Source organism: Rhyacophila brunnea, unplaced genomic scaffold (genome assembly GCF_057557595.1).
Source record: "Rhyacophila brunnea isolate RB1 unplaced genomic scaffold, BYU_Rbru_1.0 scaffold_10, whole genome shotgun sequence".
Lineage (NCBI taxonomy): Eukaryota > Metazoa > Arthropoda > Insecta > Trichoptera > Rhyacophilidae > Rhyacophila > Rhyacophila brunnea.
The window spans coordinates 10,215,410-10,238,251 of NW_028232752.1; the positions used below are offsets into that span (position 1 = coordinate 10,215,410).

At 29.3% G+C, this 22,842-nt stretch overlaps 1 protein-coding gene across 1 annotated transcript in view; it reads left to right on the forward strand.

The window, feature by feature from the left end:
- Positions 1-15,067, forward strand: part of LOC147078872 (neurotrimin-like) — a 48,798-nt gene extending 33,731 nt beyond the window's left edge. The window contains exons 4-7 of the mRNA XM_085955269.1: positions 10,941-11,099; positions 12,335-12,463; positions 13,090-13,227; positions 14,910-15,067. Of these exons, the coding sequence (XP_085811395.1) occupies positions 10,941-11,099; positions 12,335-12,463; positions 13,090-13,227; positions 14,910-15,067 (584 nt within the window). The remainder of the gene's footprint in view (positions 1-10,940; positions 11,100-12,334; positions 12,464-13,089; positions 13,228-14,909) is intronic.
- The last annotated feature ends 7,775 nt before the right edge of the window (positions 15,068-22,842 follow it).

Genomic DNA, 22,842 nt, shown 5'->3' on the forward strand with positions numbered 1-22,842 from the left:
CAATTATTATTATTTTGAGATATATGATAATCCTTTACAAGTCTTCAGAAATTATCTTTATCACAGGCAATCCATAGCAACCATTTTTTAAGTCTTATATTCAATCATATTCATTTTTTTCTGGCATTGTAAAGTCATATTTTTGTCTAAGCAATCTAGGATTTTTTTATACTAGAAATGATAATTTAGGTCTCAGCAGTTTTGTCTGTTTTGGAAACATTTTTGTTTTACAATCGTGTATCTTTTGCGATAAAGTGCTCAATTTAAAATCTGTTCTCGCGGGTTCTACTGCTAAAATTGCTGAATTGCTCAATATAATAAAAACGAGAGGAAAAATATAATTATTAAAATGTTTCCATACCAGGTGATTTTGAACCCTTAGAAAAAGGTTATTATTATTTTTTCTACAACAAATTTGTAACACACCTTCATTCGTATTTTATTTTCGCAACTCATTTAAATGTAATCATGTTATTCAAATTTTAAACAAAATAAAGTCTATATATTTTCTTTGAATACCTAATTTAATTAGCGAACAGAGAACTATTGCATTTTTAAGAATTGTGTTTTTTTCCATATTTTTTTAACAAAATATTTATGCTTTGATCGACGTTATTTTCTAAAATTTTAATTAAAACTAAGTGGAGTTTTTTTTATTTTTAAATTTATGAACAAATAATGTTTGAAGAGTAATTGGATATGTATTTACTTTTTTTTAAATTTATTTTGGCATCAATGAACTTGCAATAGTATGCGTATTTAAAATATAAACCCAGATTCTGCGATGATACAGCTTTATTTCACATAAATGAATGAGTATGTAAAATATTGAAATAAAACGGAATAATAGAAGACCATGGTTCTGGTCCTTTACTAGTCTATAGAGACACTTGGGAGTGCTAGGATTAATCGACAAGTGAGTTAAAATGGAATACCAGAAATAATGGATAAGTCTATTTAAAGTGAATAATGTCTACCAGTGGCGAAGACTCCATACTAGGCGATTATTTAAAGCCTACCTTCTTACGAAAAATAATTTTATTTTCATATTGACGTATTTATATAATCACAAATAATAATATATTCAATATGCCCAAAGACATCTATCGTATAATTGTGATAATTTTACGATGTTTTCCCATATTTCAATAAGCACCATCTATGGCATCTCTCGAAAGTTTAAAAAAATAAAACACACCGCGTTTCGCTTCACATATTGTATAGGATTATTTTGACGTGAATCGTCGGGTTTATCAATATGAAGTTTTTTTCTCATAATTTAAAAATGTCTGGCGTCCCGCATACAAATCTACAAATTGTTTCGTTAGCGCTAACATCGTTAGAGCACATTTATTCAAAATAATTTAAAAAATAATTTCTATGGGATTCAATCACATAAATATGTATTGATTGTTGTTAAAATATAAAATAGTTTATCTCGTGATTTTTATTTATCTATTAGTTCACTCATTAGATAATTTATATATCTGATATTGTACCTACCTAAGTCTATGTTGTATATATAAAAATATTTTAAAATGTCTAGTTTTACGGGTTTAATTATAAACTGTTATGGAACATAATATAAACTCAACAACGGATATTTTCAAAGATGATAGGTAAAATTTTTGGAGCGTATTTTACGTTTATAAATGTTTAGGAAAATACATAAGTTATTAAAACCAATTGCTTATTTTTATAAACTAGTTATAATAAACCAATTAAGCTTTTGAAATTTCATCGATTTAGCGTACCTAGTCATCAGTAGTAAGTAATATTGGGTTATCTTCTTATTTCCCGTAACTATATCTGACAAGCATGGTTACTGCCATAGCCTACCTCTTTCAAAAAGTCACTCTTCGCCACTGATGTCTACCTTAGCCTGTAGAGCCAGAGAGAAGACGAATTAGATTATAACAATTACCTACATGCCCCACGTTCTGAAGCAGGCCCCTAGGCCAGAATGTTTAGCGACCCCTCTACATAATATAACTATGGTTAAAGGCAGTGTGATATTCTACAATAGTGTTACCCAAATAGTATTTCGTGTTTCCACGGCATTTTTAGTATTTTTTTTGTATTTTTAAATAAATTAACTTAAATTATTGAGTGGTCACACTCGTCATCATATTATGAAGGACAGATTGCGACCCTCTTTTGTGGTAATCAAGTATCGTGTGACCCTTCGACATATTGGATAAAAAACCATTTTTATTAGTCAGGAAACACAATAAAAATAAATTATAACATACAATTCTACATGTGATTATCAATCATCACATCATACCAAGCTGTATTGTATAGTAACATATTTTAAAATGTTAATATTTTTTATGTATAAAATCGTGATTTTTTTAAATATTAAAGCAAATTTCTGATGTGTGTTTATCTCATTTAACTGCTCAACCTACAACGCCAGGCCCCCAAGCTACAGCCCTGTCACCCCCCCCCCCCTTGTGAGGGCCATACTTAACCATATTTAATTGCTCAATCTTGTCTATTTGTGGAGTAGGAGCACAGTAATAGTGAAGCATATTGATATACCCCTATTATCGACAGTTTAGCGAAGTCTACAAAGTTGTGAATTTTGCCAATTATTAATGGCATTAGCAGATCTAATTTTAGCATTACAACCAAAGTTTCTGTTCTATACGTGTTTCGCCATTGTCAGCAATGTGGTTTAGTGCTTAAACGTGTGATAAAAGTATATAATATTGTATTTCAATACCTAATTCATTCTTCATGTCCGTATGTAAGGTGGAGCATGTGATTACCTCGTGACGCCTAAAAAAAATTCTCGTTCGTTAGTTTTCTTGCGTCTTTTTGGGCATGGCAACATCTTATAATACCGCCATATATGACGTACATAATATTATTATATCAAATTTTTAATAATTAACTAATTTTTTTATTCAACAAATAATTCACAAGATTCATCAATGTAACATTCTAATTATTGAAAATACATAATTTTAAAAACACTTCTGAAAAAATATATTATAACCAATAGAAAAAATCTTTGAAAAGTGCTTCAGAGAGTATTAAGAGCCATTAGTTAAAATTTGTCACAATTAAGTATGACGCCTATAGCATAGTGGTATATGTGCATGGGCGCGAAACCCGAGAGATGCTGGTTCGATTCTTACTGGGTGTCTTACATTTTTCAATAATGATTTTTTTCTTTTGGTTATAATATAAATGTTCTTATATCCTATTTTTAATAGCTGTTTCTTCACAGTTTACCTCCACCCCTTCTCACTGATGTATATAATATGTGTATTATATATAATATGTATATTATATATAATATGTATATTATATATAATATGTATATTATATAATATAATATGTATATTATATATAATATATATATTATATATAATTATTATTATTATTAATATATATATTATATATATATTATATATAATTATTATTATTATTAATATATATATTATATATTTTAAACTATTTATTTAAACTTTGAATTTTAGTAGAATGTAAGGTGGTATCCATTATTGGGTTTTATTTTCACTGTGATAAGCAGTTTTCCTCACGACTTGGTCTCAGCCGACTAGCCTCTTGTTACATGCCATAAGGAATATTTATTGCTAGCAACTTTATTCAATCCTATAAAATGCACCAGATGATTGACTGCTATTGCAGCTGCAACGAAATGAATGCGGGATTTGTAAGGCTGTTGTTTGGTATCAAATATGTTGGGTGTTGGAAAAACCTGTGACCTGTGACCTGCGCAAATCACAAATAATAATTATTATAACTATCATATTTTATAGTTGGCTCGACATGGGTTTTTGGCATCTTCCAGACGTATTTGTGATTCCGGTCAATCCTCTGATATTATCATCTAATTCGGGGTTGGTACGTAAAAAGGTACGCATGGCGAAATTTCCCAAATAATATTTTTCGACTGTCTGACGTGCCGAACAATATTTCACGAGGAAAAAATAGTTTATAAGAATTCTATTAAAAAGTTTAAAAAATATAATTGAGTTCTTGAGATTCTATCTTTCACCGTGTTTCTAGCCGAAGGCATAACTTTTATTTTTTGAGTAATTTATTTCATTGTTTTCAAGATTTTTAAAGAAATCATGGAAACATTTTAACCGCGCTTCTTTCATAATATATAACTGAACAGTTTTCCATTTTTAGCGATTATGTTTGAGGCAAAATAACAAGCAGTTATATTTGAATGACTGATGATACTCATACATCTCATTAGGTTTGTTGATTGAATATTTTTAATTGCTTGATCAACAAATTCCTAAAGCCAAAAGATCAACCAATGCAATTATATATCTATATTAAATGCAATACTTATTCGTGAAGAGTATTATTGCCTGTTATTTTTTTTTATATAATATGATCTGTCATTAATGAATGAATTTCATCATTTCCGTTTGCGTATCGATTGGTATATATTATTGGTAAAAAAAATACTAATATTAAAAATTGAAAAAAACACCCATGGCTATGGATTATTTTTTAATAAGTAGATATTATACGTATTATTTAGAAATATCAAGGGATGTTTTTAAATAAATAAATAAATAATACCATTAGATTAAGTATCTACTGATAGACTAGATACATATTATTGTAAACTATCTATATTGAAACAATATTGTAGAGGGTGGGTTAACATGAAAAGTAATGTTCACATCATAAAATCTATAGTTTATGATGTTTTTGTGAGACATCTGCTGTATTTTTTATATGTAGAGATTATACGTAGATATTATTCTCTTCTTGATTGACTTTTCTTGTCCGTGGGAACATATCGCAAGTACAATAAATTTCTATCTAGTATTCAATCGATATATGTATCATACACCATAACGTTAAATTATGTTAACTACCTGATTTTATAATTAATTGTCAATCAAATTTTTAATAATATAAAATCGTTAATTACTAATTTTAGATAATTATAGCAGTCTGATTAAACCGTTCTTATAACACCGTAAATAATTCTCCTTAAAGAGAGGCTTAGCATTAGTTCTCATTAAGTAGTATCGCCGCCATTTTCAAAATTCAAAAATTAAATCCAAATTTGTTTTCCATTTTTTTTTTCCAAAATAATTAATTAAGAAAATCTCTCAAAAAAAAGATTGAGATCAAAACAGACAAAGCTCACGCTTTATTATGTAGTAAATAACGTCTAGAAATAAAATCTCATTTCAGGTATTCAGAAAAAAACCGCAGAGATTATATTACGAAATTAACAGATTTGAGATTTTGGTAATGTCTAGTCTAGGATGTGGTCAGATTGGGACGTAGAAAAAGCACACTGGTTATAATAAGCGAAATTAGGATTCCACACATCGTGATGCATGGAAAATCCGATGACAGAGTTACTAAACTTACTAAATTTCTTTAGTTCAAAGCAGACTTGAGAGTGGGTCTATTGTTTAGGCACCGCATCAGTTGAAATATGGCCTTATGGTGGAGAGGGTTCAGAAAAAATTCTTGAGACTCCTTTACTTGAGGTTGTATGGATACTAACGTGGCTTTATTCAACTGGCTTTCTCTTAGCCATGCTTCTATACTGCAGTCTGCAATTTAGAAGAAATATTTATTTAGCTATGTATTTTTTTCGACTTATACGAGGTATAAATGACAACTTTGCCATTCTGGGCAGTGTTGACCTGTGTCCCCCTGATAACTATCTTAGAAATAGAGACCATCAGTTGTTTATTCTCCCAAGGTACAGAACCAACCTGCCACTGGTAATGCCAATTGGGAGGGCGATAACTATGTTCAACGAAATTGCTTCGGGTGTTGATATATTCCACCTACGTGAGATGAGTATAGGTGGACGTTGTTTTATAAATTCTTAAAATAGGGTCTGTTTAACTCATCCGGTGTACTTCATTGTACCTATCTAATTTATATTTTTTGTATTTACACATTTCTACTGTTTAATAACATACTATCTATCTCTATACTGATCTATCTCTTTTTTATGTGATACTGTTTTATATTTCTTTGCTTCTAAATGTCATGTTGTGAATGTCTTAAACTTATAATTTGTAATGTCAACAATATGTTAAAAAATAAATAAATTGAAATTGTAAATTGAAAATTAAAATATGGATGGATAGTTGGGACTACTAGGGACACTAAAAAAATCTAAATTAAACTAAACATAATAACCAACATAAAAAGGAATATTTAAATAATATTATTACACAATAATTTGTTGTTTCAAATGGTGATGATCCTCAAAGTGATTATGGCAAATTCAATGAATAATATCAATTGTATCTAAAAAGCAATAACTCTAAAAATATTGGGTACAAGCTATTTTCCATTCACAATTTTGTATCCGAATAGAAAAAAATACATTGTACGCTTTGAGTATCAAATATAGTGAAACCTGCGCCAGATTGCGAGGGACATTTTCACTTTTGATTCCGAATGCGTCATGTCATCAAAATATATCAAACGCCATCGTACCTACCTAGTATGTAATAAAAAAGTTGTGCATGTCTTCTGTAATACGTGGTCCTTTGTTATTCCGTCCTCCCTCCCCTTACCTTAAAAGATAGAGAGGCTCATAAAATACAGGTCCTCGGTAATCGTATCTATTATCGTTATTTTCGCGTCCAGCTATATATCTACTGGTACATGAGTTTCTAAGAAGTATATTCTGCGGAAGAAAATTATATTCTGAATAATATATCGTACCTATTCATGATTTAATTTGACAAACGTATTTAGAAATAACACTTATATGATGATAAAAAAAATAAAAGTAGAACAAACGTATTTTTAAGTTGAATAATGCAGCAGCGTTTTTTTGACGCAAATAACGCAACCGATTCGTCAAAAAATTGAAAAAGGGGCCTCCAAATCAGTCATATATATTTGAAAATAATATATATTGTTTTATTAGATTTCACAGAACTAACACTCTACAATGAAAATTCAGTGATGTCCCATGGGAATAGGCAGATAATGCTTTGATATGAAACAGTAAAATAACGCATAATTTGCAAATATTATTACCTGCCTATTTATTTGAAATTAGTAAATTTTGTGGATGTAATTGTTTTCTGAAATAGTAGTCTATTTACGCGAATAAATTATATTATTTGTATAAACTATTTTTTTTACCATGTTTTGATCCAAGAGGATTATAATATTATTATGAGCCTCCACAAGGTGGAAGTTATATTTACAGATTTTTGTGTTTACGATAAATGAATGTTAGCCAATTGCTGAACCTATTAGATTCATACTCTTTGTCCAAACACAAATTGAAACAACAACGATGAAATTAAAAACCAACGCGGTAGCCACTCGGCAATCGTGGGCGTAGGTCCTTTAGTTTTTAAAACGACTTCTAAATAATGTTGTCTATAGTTTTTTTTTACATTATCATACAAAATTTTATTCATATTATTTAACTGTGGATATTGTTAATATAAAAAAATTGAATTACGAGTATTAAATTGTGCATAAGTATATACCTTATTACTTTGGTAAAATAAAATGTATTATGGTTCTTATGTTAGATCCTTATTTGGGCAAGCAAAATTATGTATAATAATTATTACAAGATAAAAAAAGAGCTTTTTATATACAACTTTTTTATATTTGCTGTTGAATTATTATGCTCAATATGCTCAAACTTGTACTTGATATGAAGTAAATAAAAAACAAACAACTATAGAATACTGAAATGTCATTTTGACATTTCATTTTAATTTTCATAATAACGCACGTATATATTAATAATTTAGTTGCTAGGAGCACCCCCTTAACAACCAATAATAGTCTTTTACTTTTTACGGATTCTTCTGAAATAACTTTCCATACAAGACTTAACTGAAAATGAACTCAATTCTGCTTTAAGATAGCTAAAAGTATTAAAAGAATGCACCGTGTTCTGATATATTCTAAAAGTTTCAAATGTCTAGCTAGTCGGGAAGTTAGTTGAAAATCGATTGCAAGATTTGTACTGGACAAACAACGAGACAACAAGAATACGAGCTAATAAAAACGTTGTTAAAATAGTAGATAAGTCAAAATCAAAAAAATATGTTTATCACGTATACATAAATAACGCTATATTATATCACTTGAAATATACATTGAAAAAATAATAAATAGGATAAACATTCCTCTATAACTGCCGATAGCAGTCTCGTGTATAGAATAAATGCCGGGTGGACAATTTTTTCAAATGTATATTGTAACGTGATTTTTATAATTTGAAAATATTATACCAGTTCAAATAATTTGAGACGTTGAAAAAATTATATATTCATGATATTACATAATTGTACATAGTATCAAGCGTTGAATTCATATATCTTTCGACGCGCACTGTATCAAAGTTCTGTTTCAACGCATTGCGAGTAAGCTTACAAAAAACAATATAAAATGAATTCGCCCCTTCACACCCTCTTTCACTCTTTTAGTGGTACTAAAATTTGTAATCCTCCTTTTAACACGATGAGGACGTGGGGACTGGTGCCCTTTGGTAAGCCTTTCATACATGTGAAAGTGACTCGGCCAACAATACTGGCAAATGTCACTCTTTATTTTTTTTACATTTGTCAGTGCTTGTAATATTTGGCTAGATAATGTAAACAAAGGTTTTTCTATTGTTACAATATAATATATGTCTGTTTTTTTATATAATAGCGTCTACCACATTCATCATCCAGCAAACCCAACGATCTTTTTTTTATTTCGAGATATTCCATTCGTAACGTAAAATGAAGATTTATATGCACTCGTATCTATAATTAATTTTTCTTTATGGAATAGTATTCCACTCGCAAAATATTATTATTTTTTTTACCAATTTGAGGTCACTGATTACAATACTAACATGGATTCCTCCAAGCCAAACCACCCAGCACCACATTTGCCCTTAATCAGACATAATACGAATCCTTAATGGATGTTTAATCAGTCTTTTATCCCTAGAAATCTCTCAGGGGCAATTACTCAAGACTGAGGCCACGACGTACTCAATAGTGTGCTCTGTCTTAATTTACTGAATTTTAAAGATACGTATTCCTTTTAGATTAATGAGCAAGTAGAGTAAACCATACATAGTTTTATTTATCTAAATTTAAATTATAATTATAAAATAATACTAATAAAAACTGCTGAACAATTGAAACAAAGAGAAGCAGTATGATGTCACATTTGTTTAAATGCCTAAAATCTGGCCTTTGTGGCGGCCAGGGTGACTTACGAAAAATATCACAAAAACACACTAGCTTGAGAAAATCACATAGGTAATGTATTGTAACCTAACCATGAATTGAATCCTATACCGCTGGTATAAGAAACATGTGCTTTGTGTATTGGTCAACGAGAGTCTCCAAATAGAGTGATTTAATGAGTCGTTCATTAAATAACGTTAGAACATTTTACAATATTACGTTACAATATACGTTACAATATTTTTTTTAATAATTTAAACCTTGCTATATAATATATTGCAATTATAATACCTACATAATAACCACTTTATATTGTTATGTCTATTACATTTAGGTAACTTTCAATAATGAGAAAAACTTAGGAAGTCATGTTTATGAATTACTAAAAGAATAATTATTGTTTATAATATAATGATTCATTTTTCCTGTGTATTTTATTAACATGTTTCATAATACAATAGCAAAACCTTATCCAAACTTTTACAAAGTAACCGTGTTGTGTAATCGTTCAATTTTATTTATACGTACACCGTTATGGTGCTTCTGGAGTTTGTCTTTTTTATTATTTTTTCCCTTATTTATTTTTCTTCCAGGCCACGTTTCGGTTGTCAATAAATACCGACTTCTGGCAATATGATGAAAAACGTTTTTTTTTTCTTCAAAGAATTGTTTGTAGGTTCACAGAAAAATGTCATTAAAACTCTGTTTATATTAAACTCCAACAAAAGCTTGATTAAGCATTTCAAATACCGTAAATATATTTAAAAATATATGAGTATAATAATAATACTTGAAGCTTTTCACGTCATAATCGTTAAAGCTGAGTTAAATAAATCTTCGATCGAATGGACTAATATATTTTATATCCCAGTATATTTTTCTAAAATCAAAACGTCGTATTCTACTTGCACTCCTGTAGATAGTTGTGATACGTGACCACTTTATGCATGAGCTTTAAGAATCAATGTCTCCGCAAAATTTTAGGGATACACTGTTACGAATGCATCAGAAATACGTAAGTCAGTTATTGACTTAATCATGAAAACTCACGTATGTGGCTTGGATATGGGCTCTGGATGCCAGCAAAGAGTGCAATACTCTGTATCCTTGTAGCACAACTTAAAAAAAATGACTCCATCTCTCATTCAGTGTTTCAAAAACGATCTGCGTGCTCTCCTCGCATGATGGAAAGCGCGGGACGTAACGATAAACTAAAAGAAGTAGCACGATTTTGTGATTGCTCTATCTAGTGCTGGGGAGAAGTAATGTTAAATAATCAATTTAAAGTCTATGGTAATTACATATTTGAATATCGTTAACTATAAATTTTTGTGGAAATAAATTTAATAAATAAACGAAAATACAAAATACACTACAGTACGTACCTAGTATAAAAGGGATCTTATTAACAGAGGGCATAATTTTGGCCTTCACCTTGTTATCTTCCCAACCTATTGAATCCTTACTCTCGATTTAACACGCATTGGCAAAGTTAAATTAATTTTAAGGGTATGAAATATCAACGTCATTATTACTGCTAATTACAATTATTGGTATGCGACTCTAAAATCTTTTGTATAGTCTGTAACACCTCAATATAAATATAGAATATTGATTGCCCTGTACTATCTTTATGCGTAAAACAAGTTGAATTGTCACTAAATATTATTATTATTAATTAAAAATAATGGCTAGTATGTAATCCTAATTATGTAAAACTTTCTTTGTCGACAGTTCCGCCAGACATTCTCGACTATCCAACCAGTACAGATATGGTAGTCCGTGAGGGTTCCAACGTAACTCTTCGCTGTGCAGCCACAGGAGCTCCACAGCCTCAGATCATGTGGAGGCGAGAAGGAGGAGAACTTTTTCAACTTCAATCAGGAGAGGAGGGTAACATATTTATCTAATGTCTTGTCAAATGTAGTTAAATATATAATATTTTATTTTCATTTTATGGGTATTATTATTACGATTCCCATTAATCATTAATTGGATTTAAATCTAAGAAAAACATAATATGCATGCTTAAAACATGTATGCCTTTCAATGTGATAGGTTCATCGTCATTATATAAAAAAATATTTATCTATTTTATTTAAATTATCATTTTCCACAACCTAGATAAGTGGTCTATACACACATTTTACCATTGGCGAAGGGTGGATGTAGGCTGTTAAGATCCGCCATAAATAGTGTACATTAACCCTTTTCAGTCAAATGTAGGTATATGTTTTTATTGAAATAAGACTACAATTTATAGATGGTATTGGTTGGATTTTAAAAATCAATTAAACCCTGTCTCAACCAAACCATAATAATATTGGTATATTTTAGGCGATATGACAAAATTGTGCACATTTATTCATTCTTACTTATTTGTTTTCGTTAGATTAAGAATACGTACATATTACACATATTGTTGGTTCATTTCTTTAATTCATCAAGATATGCCTAAACCAAACTGTAGTAGATAAAAATTATTATTCTATCTATAAAATATCCAAATTTATGTATGATTTAATTGCATAATTTTAGATATTTTATAGATATACGAGTATTTTTTGACTATTATCTATTATGGCTTGGTTTTCGCAGGGTTTAATTGAATTTTAAAAACTAACCAACACCATCTGTAAAATGTAGTCTTATTTCAATGAAAACAAGTATGTATGACTGACAAAGTTTAGTGTGCAATATTTATGGCGGATCTTAACAGCTTACCTCCACCCTTCGTCACTGCATTTTACAATACAAATACAATTACTAACCACTGCCATCACTTATAAGTTGTAAGTACACTACATATTTAGACTGCATTTTTTATACCGTTTATATGAGATTAGTGTATACACTTCATAATCATACAATGGTGTATATGACTCAATGAAGTTCGGATAGTCTAAATCTTACTACCTTATCTCGGATGGACCCTCACACCTTCCAGCGTATGTCGAGACACTACGCGTTGTTATTCTAGCATTAAACACCTGGCCTGTAGTCATAACGACTACTGGGATACGCAAGTTCTATTTTCTGGAAGCTATCATACCTACTCGTGGATATCATAGCCAAAAAGTGAATAATAAAAATGAATTGAATTTTAATGTTTTCTCATTTTTTTCCAGTTACTTCCACGGAAGGATCAGTATTAAATATAAGCCGTGTAAACCGATTGCATATGGGCCCATACTTATGCATTGCATCAAATGGGGTTCCACCTAGCGTGAGCAAAAGAATAATGCTAATTGTACATTGTAAGTTTAATTTTTGTAATTAACAATATTTTTTTTTATATTTAAAAAAAATATAAATTTAAAAAATCTTGTTGCTTGGAGAAAATAATATGTTGAATACTACTTTTTTTAATATCACAAAAAATACTTTTAATAAAAATACTGACTAAGTAATTATTTTTAATTAGTACCCACAGTAGCCTAGTTTGTAAGGCATCCGTCGTGGATGTCTATATGCTCTGATTTCCGCATATGATAATTTATAACATATTTTATATATATAAAAAAATATTGGTACTGTTAGGTTATCAGGAATACAGCGGAAAACACATTTTTAAAATACCCGATAAACTGTAATATTTGTTAGGTTAACCTAACCAAACCTAACCTAACCTAACCTCACCTAACCTAACCTAAACTATCCCAAACTAATAATTAATAATCCAGTATATCGGGTATTTTCAAAATGTTTTTTCCGCTGTATTCCTGATAACCGAACAGTACCAAAATATTAAATAATTATATGATATTCATATTACTTTTGTGGAACATCCAGACTTCATAACAATTTAAATCATTATATAAGTAATTATTAGATGTATTAATAAATATTTTACATATACCTATGTTATAAATCTTTTTCGTAGTTCCTCCAATGATATGGATCCAAAATCAATTAGTCGGGGCTGTGGAAGGATCTCCTCTAACACTTGAGTGTAATTCAGAAGCGTATCCTAAGTCAATCAATTATTGGACACGAGAAAAGGGAGAGATTGTTCCTCAAGGTTTGTTCAAATAGTGTAATTAAATATACAATATTAGTCATATATATTATAAATATTGTATGCTTTTACAATTTACTATTTAAAGTGAATTTCCACCACCACACGTAATGTTTAAATTAATTTAAACAATGGATAAAGTTTCTCAGTATTTATACTCTATCAATATAATGCAATACAACTTATAAAATACTTATTAATTTTATCTGCATTTCTCAATTTGATGTAATAAAGAAGATATCTTTGTTTTTAATCTACTCATTTAAGGAAAGTCTAATAAAAAATAATACATATTAATATTCTTTATTATGTGAAAAAATAATATTTAAAAACATAACATAAACACTTAAGTACAGAACGGTTATATATAACATAAAACATAGTATATATTGCAATTCTTCAATTAATAAAAATCAGTAGGTATATTGCTTAAATTTTAAAACGAATCATTTTCGCATGGAACTTCATTAAACACAAATATGTTATTTTAGAGTTTTTAAGAATATAATAGTACACCTCATTTTATACTATAAGGTAGCTGTCAAAAGTTGCTAAGTCGAAATTTTTGGGTATTTTCAATTAACCATCAATTAACCCGATCCGACGATAGATAGGTACTTTTTCAAGTAGTCATACTAATAATTGATAAAAGTTTTTTAACTCATAATTTTTCAATATGTGGTAAGGAAAAAATTTGTAAATCGACGCTTATTTTGTCTAAATTTATCAAATATTTGTAAATTAAAAGGTTTGTATGACGAATTATTACAATATTTCCATATGATACTTGCTGTCAAAATATACCATTTTCATTAAAAAAATGTTATACTAAAAGTTTGTAATTTTAAAGCAGAGCGTTGGAGCAGATCCTTTTTGTGTTGCTCCGGGACCTAATACTTGCTCCATCTCTGCTTCAAAGTCTGCTCGGCTCCGCGTTAAACGTTTTAATAGGTGTTATATGTATACAAATGCTAGAATTTTAAAAAATAATTAGTTTTGAAATAAGGTTTATTATTCGTAGGTACTTTCCATTATTAATTCTATTAAACAAAATTCCCGACAGCAAATTGTATTTTATTATCTGCCTCGTCTGTGAAAAAAGTGAGGTTATCTATCACTCAGCTATTTCAAATAATTCCAGTGTTGCAAAGTGTCAAATTTAATATTTTTATCGGATTAGGATAGGACGAAAATTTAATAATAAAAAAAAAACATCCGGAGCAGTGGAGCACTACAAATTTTTGATGCTCCGGGTAAAACCCTATTGCTCCACTACTCCGTGCTCCTGCTCCGAGCTCCGCTCCAACGCTCTGTTTTAAAGTAACACATAGGTAATGCTATTTTGTTATATCTTTAGACAATATTACTTACTAGTTATATTACAGTGTGAAAATATAGTAGATTTTACATTTCAGTTAACTGGTAATTTTGGTTAAATGGAACTGTCGGGTATTTGACATAATAAAATAATAGAATATACTTCAATATATTAAAAAAAAATCTAAATTCAATTACGTTTCGGCTAAGATTGATTTATAGAAGATGGCAAACTTTTAAATGGCGATAACACATAGCATGTTTTTGAGACTTACAAACTTTTGGCAGTTACCCCATGATAATGAGGTGTATCAATGCCAAAGCCAAATCATTGCATGGTAACTGAATTACAACTTTTTTATTTTAAGGAGGGAAATATGAACCGCATATGTCAGACAATGTCTATAAGATGCATATGAAATTGACAATAAAATCGATGAGTGAAGCTGATTTTGGTTCTTATAAATGCGTATCAAAAAATTCATTGGGAGATACCGATGGAACAATCAAAGTATATCGTAAGTAAAATTTAAAATTGTAAAATATTAATTTTAATATTATTTTATTTCATTCCACAAATAAGATTTTGAGTTGATATCTATTTTTGTTGACAACCTATTTTTTAGTCTGTAACCAAGAGCAAGCGCTACGAAATTAATCAATGCGCTCCTTAACCCAATGCTTACGGGCCCTTTTAATTAATTTTGTAATTAACGTGTTAATTTGCATTTGAAAAGTAATTAGCAAAAACACAATTTTGTGCGGCCCGTAAACAATTGGGTTAATAACATAGAGATTTTCAGTAATATATTGTACATTTCATTTCATTTCAAAATTCCTATTGTTTATATTTCTTTTTTCTTCAAGATTAATCTTTGCTTTGTATTTTAATTATTGTATCTCCCTTAATCATAAATTGATAGATCATGTTTTTAACATATTGAATTAATAATTTGTTTTGTAGATATTAAAATAATATATTATTTCAAATAAATGATTTGTGTATGATTAAATAGGTACTTCATAATATGCTCAATTTATTAAAGTAAAATATTAGTATTTTTTTTAATTATGTACAAAAATACTCTTTTGATTACAATTTATTAAATTATTATTAGACCATTGTTAAGACTGGGATTTTTGTATAATAAGTAGTATTATCAATTCTTATCTATATACTACTTATTTTTCTTCTTAATCTTGAAATAATCACTAGGTATATTATAAAAAAAAAACACGTGACACTCTTACTAATATATTTATTTAAAGAGTCATTTGTTAGAGTATATTTGTATAAAAATGATATGTTTATAAAGGTGATAACTTTTATCACAGCTCTAACGCATTTTTATCACAGGTATAAATCGCAAGGCTTCAAATGTGATAGAGACAAATGACATTAGCAACTCAATTGGAGGAACACAAGGTAAATATATATTTTTAAACAATATTATTAGATAAATATTATACTATTTATATTGTTATTATTACTTCATAAAACACGTAATTAGATTCTTCATACTGTAGATTTGTATTTATTAATGTATTTTCTTATGCATAATATCTACATGGGTTGTCACCATATTAATAATGTTATATTCTTCTACTAAATGGTTTCATTGCAGACGCCATTCTACAGATATAATATTGGCATTAAAGTGCACTGTTGTTTAAATAAAATGCCGCTCAAAATTTGTCGACAAGGGTTCGGTTAAGCATACAAAGAGCATTCTTTGTGATAAAAAGTACACTTCAATACATTATTTCTAAATAATGGTCTCTGCAACGAACCCATAACAATAATTAAAGAAAGAATAACCAAACCATACGTAAAAGTTTCATGTAACATAATATTATTATTTATATAAAATTTGAGAAAATTGATTTTGATACAAACATTTTTTGAATACATGGTATAATTAGGATTTTATATTTTTTTTTCGACCATATTCGATCCTAATAGGATCATATTGGCCTCCACAGAGTAGAGGTTTGTATTAACAGATTTTGGCTTTTTTTACGAGAAATGGATGTCAGCCACTTGCTCAACCTATTAGGTCCACACCCTGACTCACACACAAATTGAAAAACAATATGTGTACGTGCCAGGCACAGGATTCGAACCTGGGACCCACGGCGTTATAATTTAATAATCCCTTTCCATTTTACGTGTCTTTGTACCTACTGTGCATATCGTTTTAATATAAATGTATATAATAGCTTTATTAAATGACTCGTCGAGTTGCAAATCTGCTCTAGTGACCGCCTTTACTGATTATATTTAAAATCTACTACGTCAATACAATTTTGTTTTATCATAATATTAACATAATATACACCCACGGTGGCCGCGCGGCTTAAGCATTGGACAATCATGCCGTGGGTCGCAGGTTCGAATCCTGGGTCTGGCAAGTACACATATTGTTTTTCAATTTGTGTGTGAGTCAGGGTATGGACCTAATAGGTTGAGCAAGCGGCTGACATCCATTTCTCGTAAAAAAAAAACTAAATCTGTTAATACAAAACTCTACTCTGTTGAGGCTCATATGATCCTATTAGGATCGTACATGGTCGAAAAATTAACTGATATAAAAAGGTAACCCAATTTGGAAGAAAAAATCATGCATTTTATATAAAAGGATTCACGTTTGTGATTGGTATGATTCAACATAACAACGTTGTCACAACGTTGCTGTAGTTAAATAATATTTATAGTATGTTATTTTTTTTTAATAGATCTCAAACTTCGAGGGACTAAGATGAACGACGACGATTATGACAGCAGTGGATACAGAAGTTTGACAAACTTTATTCTATTAACTTTCTGCTACTGTATCTCACACATCAAAAGTGGTTAGAGATTAACATTAAAATTAAATTTACGTAAAATCTGTGCAAAGTAACTTCCATGAACAGCATAAAAATTAAGTCTAAAAATTATGCAATATGAACTGTTACCATTAATACTAAAATTAAAAGTATGCTGATATTTTTATAAGAATTACATAGGTAAATAGAAAAATGCTTGTTATGTGTAGTACTGTATTCATTTTTACAACGTTTTTCTTAGCTTGTATTCTTATTTGTCCGGTGGTTCTTTGTACGGTACAAATCTTACAATCTATTTTTAAATAACTTCCCGACTAGCTAGACATTTGAAACTTTTTGAATATATCATAACACGATGCCAATGCATTTTTTTTAATACTTTTAGCCATATTTAAGTAGAATTGAATTCATTTACAGTTAATTCTGTTTTGGATGAAAAGTTATTTCGACACAATTATTGGTTGCTAGGGGTCTGGGGTCCTAGCAACTAAATTATTAATATATTCGTGCGTTACTATGGAAATCAATATGACATGTCTAAATGAAATTTCAGTATTATTTCTATCAAGTACAATTTTTTTTGATCATTTAAGCTAGTCAAGTCAAGTTTATATGATTCAATAGAAAATTTAAAAACGTTGTACATAAAAAGTTCTTTTTATCTTGTAATTATTAATTTATAACATTATATATTCGTTTTTGCTATAACCTAAATAAATAATAAACTATGTATTTTTACAAAATTACTTAGTGACAGTTTTGATTTTAAATAAATAATAAGAATTTATTCTTTAACTTCCATAATTTTAAAAGATTGTACAGAAAGAATGGGGGTGAGAATAGATAAATATGATTTTTCTTTTAGATTGTGCTGTCTTATAAAAAGGTACCTATGTAAAGATTATTCTCATTTTTTTAAAATAGTTTATTCAGTATTTTTTCTTATGAAATCCCTGTAAATAGAAAGTTAATGAATTAAAAAAAACGATTAAAGTAATTACTTTTATCGATCTCAATAAAACTGATGTTATTTGAAAACCTCTTAACAGATATAAAATCAAATACAGTCGAATTCCAAAACACATCTTCCACTTGTCAGGCAATTTGTCTTAATAAATAATTTTCAATTTAATTATCGACCCAAAAGTACTTCTTGTGATTAATTACTAATAACTATGCTATCTGAAGTGTTTCAATTTCTATCAAGATTTGATTAAAATTCAGATTCAAAAGACGCCTGTACAAAACTCAGTATTAATAATTTATCTCCATAATAAAAATGTACAATGTTTCTGAAACTTTTCCAAATTATGTGTTCTGAATAAAAAAAAATATTGTTCAATCTTATATATTATTATATAATATGTATTATTTATGTTAAGTACTAATTTAATATAAAATTCCATTTTTTTTTTGATAATGTAGAGCTCATAGGTAATATTTTTTTCTACTTATATAAACTATTGATTACTTATAGAGTTACCATCGGATAATAAAAATGTTAAATATAAGTTGTAGTCTAGATATTGTAATTAGTTTAATAAATTTATATTTTAATGTCAAAATAATAATATAAGTACGACCTTTCAAAAATAATATAATATATTATTATAATACTCACCGTGAAATACGTAGTAGTAAAGCACACATCTAAATCTCTGGTTTACGGGTTCTAATCCCTCGTCTGAAAAAAAAATTGCAGTTCTCGTAAATATGTCATACCAACATACTGGGTAAGCCAGTTCCTGGCCAGCTTTGGAGACTTCGCAGGTAAAGTTGCACGGTTTTTGTTTGAAAGAGCATGGGCCGGAATGCACATACGAGCACGTCTATCAAGTCGCTGAACACGTCCTCTAAGACTGCCTGCTGATGGGATCAGACCGATTGGATCTGTTTGCAAGGTCAATCTACACACGGACCCAATTGGATACGCCGACTTAAATTAATCAATCAAGGCCTACTCTGAGACATTTAAAAATTTTGCTGCGTCATATAGAGGACGGAATAATTCATATCTCTCCTTAGGTTCATCACTTTCAACTCCTGACTCCTCTGTTTCGGTACACGGGTACAGATAACACTTCATGTTACTCAAGATGACGGCAGAACACTTTCTTTGTATCACGATGCGTGGTTGTTACATCAGCCCCATGCAGCTTCATCTGGGAACAAGGAAATGTAGCGCTAAAATAATTTCATTCTGATACGTTTATAGCGGTTATATAAATTGTACGTAAAACATTTCACCGTCGCACAGTTTCCGTGAGCTTTATATCGGAAAGAGACGACCGTATACTACACGGTCTCCAATTTTATTAGATACAATACCTATGAACATTAATTCAATTTTCATACCTGATTTAGGCAAAATTCATGAAAACCTAACCTAACCTAACAAATAATTTAGTATATTGGCTATTTTCAAAATTTGTTTGCTGCTGGCTTCCTATAAAGTATAAACTGACAGGAACCGTGTTTTATTTAGAAATGAATTTTATCTCAATACTATACGACCCAAAGAGGTTGGACGGTCTTTAATATACGGCTATATATTTCCGGTACAAAATTTTACGGTTAAGTGTGATACGGATAACTGCATACGTACAAGTTTCCGGACACGGTTTATAGCGTCATAGAAGGCGGCCATGCACAAATCGCGGCTGTAAATAACGAGAGCAGTGGAGATGGGGTAACTTAAATCATTGTTGATATAACCTCTATTTTTTGGATGCCTACGGACTCTGCTTATGAACTAAATTGCTAAATGAAACAATACAACATTTCACGTCAATACATGCATATCCTATTAACATTTCCATATTAAATGCTAAAACATTTGAGCAATATCTATTTTGGAAAACTGTGTCTTATTATATTACCTTATTATTCGCTGTTCAATGATCATATCAGAAATACACTCAAATAATTTTATTTTTATTACATTTTAACGTATATTTTTAGACATTTTGATAACATAAATAAATTATTGATAACAATGTTTTGTATGTAAATATAGTTAAAACAAGACAAAAGTTCTGAAAAATATTCTTTAACAATTTGCTATGTATTTTAATTTTATAAATATATTTTTCATTATCTACTATAATAATTATTGGGTAGTCAAAAATTTGAACGAAAATAATTAGGTATTTTTTTTATTATACATGTATCAATCAATATTACTTTTTAAATTTCATTTAAGATCATAACGTAAATAATAAAACATATCAACATAAAACCAATATTATTTTTAGATAATAGAAACTATAAAAATTAAAATTAGTTATTTCTAAGTAAATATTATTTATTGATAATTAGAAATAAAGCTTATATATAAGTAAATATTACCCATCTACCTATAATATAAATTTATACGTAGGTACTCATAGAAATATTCTACGACTGATTTTTTTACACCTAACATAAATAATTATTTTAACTAAGTAAGTATTAAAAATTATATTATAAAAAAATGTATCAGTAAGTAAGAAGGCTGTATAAATTAGGTAAACTGATAATAAATAAAAGCTTACATGCTTTTTTTAGTTGTATGTGACAAATAAGCTTTCAAATAAAAGTATCTTAAAATATTATTGTGTTTTGTTATTGAACAATCTTAATTATAATTTAATATATGCCCATAAAACAACTCTTTTAACTTTTTAAATATGATAATAATACATTAATTCTGTCGACTGAAGGTACTTGATGAAATTTGAATTTAAATTCTAATTTATTCACACGAATTCAATGATTTATGACATGACGTAAACCTTAATTTTCATCTGTGGCGCCGACAAGACTATGCCCAAATCTCCGAATGTCCAATCTAACCGTCTAATCTTGGTAGGGATATAACAAAAAATCTAATAAACTATTTTTATATGATAATATTTACTTAAATAAATATATATTTTCCAAAAAATATTGAGCGCTCCGATTCGTAAAATTGTCCATTTCGAACGCTGAATATATTTTTATATCTTGATTTAAGTTATTTTCCGATCATAAAAGTTAATACTGATTTAATAAGTAAAAATGGATGTTTGCATTGAAACTTTAAACTTCCTGATTTATTAAACCCCATAATAATATTATGTATTATAAAGCATTGTTTTTAAAAACTTTTCTTATGCTTATTACATCATTGTCCACACTTAATTATTTAAGGGATGGTGGAATTTCTATTCAATTTTTCAATTATTATCAAAAATGCCTAAATACGTCCGACAAAATTTGTTTTGATTCGTTTTTTTTAAATCATGGGCCCATTATAATCCCAATCCCAATCCCATACCCATCTTTAAACCCGCAAAAATATGCCTTACCTACCATCTTTATTATTATTGTTATCCAAACACTTAGAAATCACGGGTGATCGGTTTGACCATGATTTAATGACGGCTAGTTACGAGTAGACAACGAGAGAGTCAACTTGCTACAGTGTAGCCATCGTTTAAGGGGGGACATGCTCAGCGTAGGTCAAAATAGAGCTTTTGTTCTATTTTTAAAGCATGATCCTGGACATACCTTAAACGTTGTAGATAATCTATTTATATAATTTTGAAGCCTTATTATCCTTTATATTTATTTTAAACATTTGATGACTGCATAAAGTATTTTTATTACATAAAATAGTATTATTTTAAACCTCTCGCTCTAATGTTTTAGAATATAGTCATATTTCGGTACATAACTGTGCAGTGGATTTTTTTTTTCGGTTAGGTACATGTTCAAACAAGTTTTGTGAGATTATTTTATTAAAAAAAAACAGTTCTGTATTTTATAATCTTTTTGAGTGGAACATAATATTATAAACACAAAGCCTACCTCTAAGAACGCCAATCGCTAACAAGTCTTCTTACATCTTACTTTGCCATGCCAGTCGAGAAGGCCTACCATATTATATATATATGTATAATTTTAATTAACTATTTCTTTTATTCAACGAATAATTCACAAGATTTAAGAATGTACCATTTTAAATATTGAACATATATAATTATATAATATATATATTATATATACTAAATGAAGTAAGTCCCAAAGACTACGATGGGCGGGACATGTGGAGAGAATGCCTGAAGTTAGAGCGCTAAGGATCATGACGAAGTGGCTACCCCAACGGAAGAGACCCAGAGGCCGACCAAGAAGGAGATGGGCTGACGCCGTAGAAGAGCACTGGCTTCATATAGGATGACTCGGTAACTGGAAAAGTGTGGCTAGAGACCGGAGTGAGTGGGGAGCGGTTGTAGAGTAGGCCAAATCCCACCCCGGGATGTAGCGCCGTGGAAGAAGAAGACATGTTCAAACACGCGCGTTGACATGATCTTACTCCCTACTTCAATTTTAGTTTGTCAATTTATGGCTACGGCCGTATGTTGTAGCTTGTAGTTGTAACTACTGGGGGATGACAAAAGAAATGGCGTATTTCAAAAAAAACACTACCTTATTTTTAGGTCAATAATTATT